The sequence below is a fragment of the Xiphias gladius genome, chromosome 23 (genome assembly GCF_016859285.1).
Source record: "Xiphias gladius isolate SHS-SW01 ecotype Sanya breed wild chromosome 23, ASM1685928v1, whole genome shotgun sequence".
NCBI lineage: Eukaryota > Metazoa > Chordata > Actinopteri > Istiophoriformes > Xiphiidae > Xiphias > Xiphias gladius.
This window is the reverse complement of record NC_053422.1, coordinates 2728467-2735456: the sequence shown is the minus strand read 5'-3', so window position 1 is coordinate 2735456 and position 6990 is coordinate 2728467. Positions and strand designations below refer to the sequence as shown.

The 6990-nt window shown below is 44.0% G+C and overlaps 1 protein-coding gene across 1 annotated transcript; it reads right to left on the bottom strand.

Annotated features, from left to right (window-relative positions):
- Positions 1-2132: 2132 nt before the first annotated feature.
- thoc3 (THO complex 3) lies at positions 2133-6990 on the bottom strand. Its single transcript, XM_040119128.1, has 6 exons — positions 6737-6990; positions 5866-6022; positions 4956-5160; positions 3392-3553; positions 3139-3239; positions 2133-2616 (listed from the first exon to the last, which is right to left on the bottom strand). Exons 1-6 carry the CDS (start codon positions 6914-6916, stop codon positions 2453-2455), a joined length of 969 nt encoding a protein of 322 aa, XP_039975062.1. The 5' UTR covers positions 6917-6990; the 3' UTR covers positions 2133-2452.

Genomic DNA, 6990 nt, shown 5'->3' with positions numbered 1-6990 from the left:
AGCCGTTTATATTTGATTTACCATCCCATGATGCTGGCTGGCAATCACATCCACGGACACTGACCCACCTCTTCACAATGTCTCGGCTACGATAAATAACTGGGATCGACTGATGGGAGGACACACTCAAGGGCCATCCAACCGCAACAGGCCAGAACGCTAGATTCAAAAGCAGGTGCTGGGATCAACTGCTTTTCATGTCAGCCTCAGAATGATCCCTAAACAAACACACATCATTATTCATTACACTTCGTTTTTTCTTTCTTTTTTTTTGTTTTGTTTTTCAAGTCATTTAAGAGTCTCACCTTCAGACTGACGCACTGGTTTCCATTGTTTCCATACTCCACGCTAAGAGTTAGGCTGATGTAAAATGCCAGGATACAACACCTGAAATCACATGAAAGTTGTCAAATCACCTCTTGGAAACTCTTTGCTGGGAGGAATTTGTAAATTCGATACTGATGTTACCAACATAAATGCACAGCTTGACTGACGCAGGAGTTTCTGTTCAATATTTTGTTCTTTCTACTAAGTTAAAATAGTAGTTGTCTTAGTACTTTTATGTAACGGAGGCTGGACAATCACCTACTGTTGGCTGAAAGATGGCTGTACTAAGTTTGTCGTTTCCTCCTGTAAGAGAACGGCGACTGCAGTCGTCTTGAATTTGCGGTTCGGGTTTGGTTAGGTTTAGGTTAAAAAACGATTGAGTAAGGTTAGAGAAAAACTGTGGTTCAAGTTAAAATAACTCGTTGTTTGAGGTCAGGGAGAGATTGAGGTCAGGATCGAAAGAAAAGAATGTTTAACTGTTGAAGGAGGCAAGACGGGGTTTTCTACTTTGGTTTTAAGCTCCTGGTGGACGCAAGTCATAATCTGCAAGAGGTCCTTGTTAGGTAAAGATAAACACAGGTCTTCTCAGGCATTTTAACAACTGGCCAGTGCTGTTACTTTTTTTCCTTCTTCCATATGAATTCTTTGCCTTTTGCTTGAGAAATTAATGCAGTAGTGGGCTGCGTTGTCCAGATTTACATTAAGAAAATAAAAAAATTAGGGTACATTGGATGAAACAACTAATACATTTGAGTGAGCAGAGAGCGGTCACTCCACAGGAAGGTTTTGGGCACTTTGTTTTTCTTGAACGGCACAGTTCTCATGTGGAGCTGAACTAAATTAAAATAAAGTGGGCACAGTGGGATGGCTGCTTATATCAACATTAAGACGACAGGAAACCACAAGGTGAAAAACATCCTGCAGCCCGCTGGTCCAAGACTCCGGGGGGGGGGTCGACTAGCTGCCACCAGCCCGGACAGAAAGCCTTAAATCTGGGCTCATGATGTGTATTTACGACACGGAAGAGGAAGATGAAGTGGTCAAGAGCAAACTGCTTAGACAGAGCACGACCTGGATGTGGTGCAAAAGACGACAGCCGGTGCTGGTCATCGGTCCTGGTTCATTTTCTGCAGCCACAGTAAAGAAGGAACCCTGTTTTATAATAGTGTACATTAGCTAATATTTAAGAGAAAGCCAGTAGCAAATCTGTTTTTCGGCTTTTGCAAACGCAGAGATGCTGTTTCTGGATGCATGTGTGTGTGACTGATGGGCTGTGGGGTTTTGTGTGCACACAGTCAGTATACTGGGTTAGTGTATATGTTCATAACATCTCGCGTCACCTCCTCATTTTATTATATAATACACACACCAACGCTGCAGGCGTGGACGGACGGTTCAAGGTCCAGAGTAATCAAATGACTGCTTCCTGCTCAGACTCTCTGGCGAGACTTAACATAACAACAGCACTGCTTCGGGGCAACAGTCTTAAACAGGTACCGTATATATAAATAAATCCTACTGCTGTGCATCAGCGTTTGATGATTCAAGACTCCAGTCTTCTCGCAAATTTTATAAGAATAAACATGTGTGATTGATACCGAAACCGGTTACCGGCTGATCGGATTCTTATAGACCACACGTCACGTTTCATTTTCCACGACAGGTTGAAACAGAACTGATTCCAGTTAAAAACCTTAGTGTAAACCCGCCTCACTCCAACGTAAACACCTGAAAACCCAACTCAGAGATTTTAACAAATATCACATGTAGTAATTTAGCAATCACGGCGCAAAAACACACAAGAATTACAAAGAGACCGATTTTAATATCAAAAACAACGCATATTTTACAAAAAGACAATATATTACAGCACAAGGAATTGTGTCGTCATCTGTGTATAGACACAGGGAATGAAGCCAGATGTTAAAGGAAGGTTAGGACAGCTGCACCATCTGCTGGTGGCAAAAGGTTACTGTTGCTTTAGGAGATGAATCCAAAATGCAAAGCCGCAGCATCCTTTTTTTTGTTTCCTTGTGATGCTTCCTTTAATTTGCTCAACTTCTTATGATCACTGAGACATAAGGGAGCAAAGCGGTTTCAGCAGTACAACCTCAACTGCGCCGTCTCAGGAGTCGTTGGGGAGGCCGAACAGTTTGACGGTGCCCGCCTCTCGGTTGTTGTCGTACTTGCCCTCCTTGTCGTCGCAGGCGTAGGCCAGCAGCGGCCTCTTTGGGTGCCAGGCGACGGTGAAGGTCGGAGAATCACACTGAACCTCCCACAGCTTCTCTCCTACAAACAGACGACAGTTGAGGAAATTAAAAATGTGTGAAATTATGTCAGAGCAAAAACAATCTAAAAAAAACAAACAAACAAGAAAAATCTTTATTTTTCAGGTTTTGATTTCCATTCTGCTCCATTTCAAAGACTTTTCAATAACATTCAAGGTCTTTTTGTGAAATTACAGGCCCCAAGTGGGATCGTTTTGAAAAACTTACGACCTGCGAAAGCCGTCCTACGATTTTAGGACTTTTTTTCTGGAGCTGCCATTTTGCACTGACAACGGTGACTAAATAACTGACACAAAGCTCCTGCCTCAGTTATGTTCATTAAAATCTATTGATCTTTGTGATCAATAAACTGTTCAAACTGTTCTAAGAACTTGACATTCTTGACATTTTAATTCAAAGTGTTTAAAACTACCCATAAACTGCATTTCTTAAAACCCACCTCTCGTCACCGTCCCTGATTTAGCAGACAAGCAGCCACTAGTTTGTTGCTGGGCTCTCTGACATGGCAAATGGTTGCACTGACCTGTTTCCACCTCGGCGATGTCTATGAAGTGATCCTCGGAGGCCGAGGCCAACATCTTGCCATCGTGGCTGAAACTCAGAGTCCTCACCGGCCAGTCTAACCTGCAATAGAAAGGAAATCAACGTTTCAACAGAAGGACAGATTCACCCAGACAGATCTCGCGGGGTCAAGTCACGGTTAAGTTAAGTGACACGAGTCGTATTGTGATATAATGATGAAGGCCTATTTATCAATAAATGCCAATGTGACTGACCTGGAGAAGCAGCGGACACACACCAGCTCCTCCACATCCCACAGGCTGACCAGGGCATCTGCACTGCCTGTGGCAAAGTATTTTCCCGTGGGGTCGAACTTGATACAGATGCAGTTGGACGGGTGAGCGTTGATGGACTGAATGGGCTTCAGCTCTGGATAACTGGAAACAACCAAACTGTTTATTTCAGCTCTGGATCACAGCTGGAGACTTAACACCAGTAACCGTGACCTTACAGGATCTTCACACAAGGTGTGTTTGGAGCCGTCTATTGTAACTCTGCCTTTAAACTCGTGTTCGCAAAAGTGTTATAACAATTATAAATGAAAATAGAGTAAAAAGTGAATAAGATAAACTGCAGATGACCCAAGAATCATGAGAGGAAAGCTGTTTACCTGGGTTGCTTTTCCTTTGGTAACCACGACGTTGCGTTGAGACGGGTCGGGAATTAAAAGCCGTTACGGGGCGTGAAGCCAACATGTTACATTTCACGCTTGTTTGATGCAGTTTGATTTTAGATTTTGCTTTTCTTCAGTGGCATCCGTGAGCGTAAAAATGTGAAAATAAAATCCTGCAAACTACAAAAAATTGCCCTGCAACGCGAGTTTTGGGTAGAAGGACCATTTCCTCGTTTGAAAAGCTGAGCAGGATAAAACGGAATCTGGCTCCTATGACAACCGAAGTGTGAAACTTATATTACTTTATATCGCTTTGTTCATGGAGATAATATCAAACTAAATTAAACAGCAGCAGAGAGAACCTGATGCTGACAGTTACACAAGAGGAGGAACAGTTTTTTTGATTTGAGAAAACCAGGGTACACCTGTCAAACGGAACAAACAAATACACTCACCTGTAAAATTCCAGGGGTAATTTTGCAGGTGAGTAGAAAGACATTTTCTTACAGAGACGCACACCAAACGTAGCTGCTCCACTGTCTGTGGGTACCTTTTGCAACTGATTTTAGCTGACAACTCTACCTTCATCGTTCAGCGCGATCCAGCCTGCAGACCAAGTGTAGCCTCTCAAACCGCTAGGATGCCGAAAACCTCTGTCCGTTAAATGAGCTGCCCGAGAGTCGTGTGACTTTTGTTTACCACAATCTGGCTGCTTGAGGCCTCACTGTATTAAAGTTTCTTTATATAATATCCTGCAATATCTAAAGAGAACCGGAACCAGCCTTGTGTGTCACAGCAACGTGGGAAAAAAAATTCTATATATAAATATATATATTGTGGTGAACAGCATAGAAGAAGATAGTTACATGATTTGATGGTCAGTTTCTTCCACTGCTGAAAGCACATTTTCAGCCTTTGTATCTGCCTGTAGTAGGAATTTGAAAATCTACATGAAAGTGTTTCTTGCGGGAAAATCTAACGCCAACAAGCACCAGTGTCCAACATGACCCCCTCAGCAGATATCGGCAGCTGGCAGGTGTCAGTGTGTGAAAGCTGACTGAGAGCACGGTACACAAAGTTTAGGGGTTGTCTGTGTGCAGAGAAATCCGGCAGGATCGCCCTGTGCTATTCCCCCCTTTTCCTGCCAGGTTCTGTTTGGTTCCTACCTCAGAATATTGATGCAGCCGTTGCCATTTGTGAGGAAGAACATGTCGTTGTCGTTGTTCCAGGAGATCTCGTTCACCTCGAACTTGAACTGTTCCTCTGCCTTGGAGCGATGAGTCTTGGCGTCGATGAAGGTCACCACATCGTCTTTGTTCCCAACGGCGATAGTCTGACCGTCAGGGCTCCAACAGATGTTGATGTTTTCTCCTAAAAAACATTTGAGATTTAAAAAAAATAATAATATCTCTCAAGGACAAAGGTTTATCAGGAGTTCTGATAATAACAAAAGTCTTTAATTGCATTTTCAACAATTTCTTGCAGTTTTCCTCCCTCACACACTCATGAAATGGGTTTTAACTTGTCATGGCCTAAAATCATGGTTTCACGACTCCCCAAAATTAAGTAAGGTACAGGTTCTGCAGTGTATAAGTCAGTTTGCTTGTCGTTTTTTTCACATGGACGGAGGGAAACGGAGCAGCAGGGAAGAAGCAGGATGTCTCGTAGATTCTGCCAGTCGTAGGAGGTGTAATTCAGGACGTGTTACTGTGAAAACTAGCGTCTGGAGTCCTGCTGTTAAGCTTCTAGCTGCAAGTTTGCGACCATAACTTCCACAGAAGTTCGAACACACTATTACTGTTGGGTACCTTTATGGCAGCTGCAACTCATATCTTGCTCCGCTCTGACCAACTTCATCCAGTTTGAAAAGAGCAAAACAGACAGAAAACAGTGTATGGGCAAACTGTCAAATGTCTGATTTCATTGTGTGCTTTACTCCCTAACTTCCATTTTATAGCTGCTATTTGTATTTTTTTTTTAACATAAAAATGAAAAAAAAGAAAAGAAGGTATTGGTACATGTCTTTTCAAGCTCCCGTGGATCAAACCCTAGCCACCACGTGTACGCAAGCCCCACCTTTTGTGTTGACAGTGGCAATGCATTTGGTGGTACGGACGTCCCATATGCGAATGGTCTTGTCTCCAGATGCTGTGACGAACAGATCTGGGTTGGTCGGATGCCAGCAGAGCTGATCTACGCTGTCCCCGTGACCTCTGTAGTTGTTCTCTTTCACCTGGGGACGGAGACAAAGTCAGATTTAACAGGTGTTCGTCAGCCCGGTTCCCACAAGCCCTTAAATAAACACCTCTGTACGGCCGACACGACACCATGTTCACACCGTAGTGGGAGATATCAGGAAAGCTGGTGGACAGGACGACAGAAGGGTCCACAAACCGGCCACAAAGCGGCTGCAAAGCCACCATCACTGGAGACTAAATACAATCTACATCATCTAAATGAACTCACAGTCCAATCAGCCATTTAACACTGAGCTACACACTGGCTGTTCCAATTTTACTATTAATTATATGTAACTTATGCGTAAACCAATGATTACAAGGGATCGTTTAGGACGAGGAGAAGCTTGTATTTTTATATATATGCCTCGTATTCATTAGGGCGTGAGGAAATTTGAAATGCAAGCGGATGTTTGAGGGAACTTCTGTTTACGTCCCGAGTGTTTCACAACAAGCTACACGCCGTCTCCCGACATCAGTCGGGGCAGTGAGGCTGTAGTTTGGTGCCGATGACTGGCGTTCATTTTTAAGCCGAGGTGTTTTTTTTTTTTTTAGTGTGATGTTGAGGATTATCTGCGTGGCTGTGACATGTTGTGACCGTTTGTTGGAGCTCGTCAGCCGACGTTAGAAGTCAAACCCTGCACATCCACTCGTTCACTGAAACGAGGCTAACGCTAGCGGGCTAGCCCGAAAGCGGCACGGCGACTCACCAAGCGGTCTTTTTCCAGGATAAAAACGCTGGCGGTTTTGTCGAAAGACCCGGAGGCGAGTCTCCTGCCATCGCAGCTCCACGCTACCGAGTGGACCTTGGCGGTATGGGCCGGGAACTCCCGACTCTTGCTGTTATTTTTGAAGCTCTCCTGCATCTCTTGATAGTACTGCGACGACATCTTGAAACTCTACGTAATCATTCGGCGCCGGTGTGTCGGCAGTAGCGCCCCCTCGTGTTTCGGAGTGTGAACCA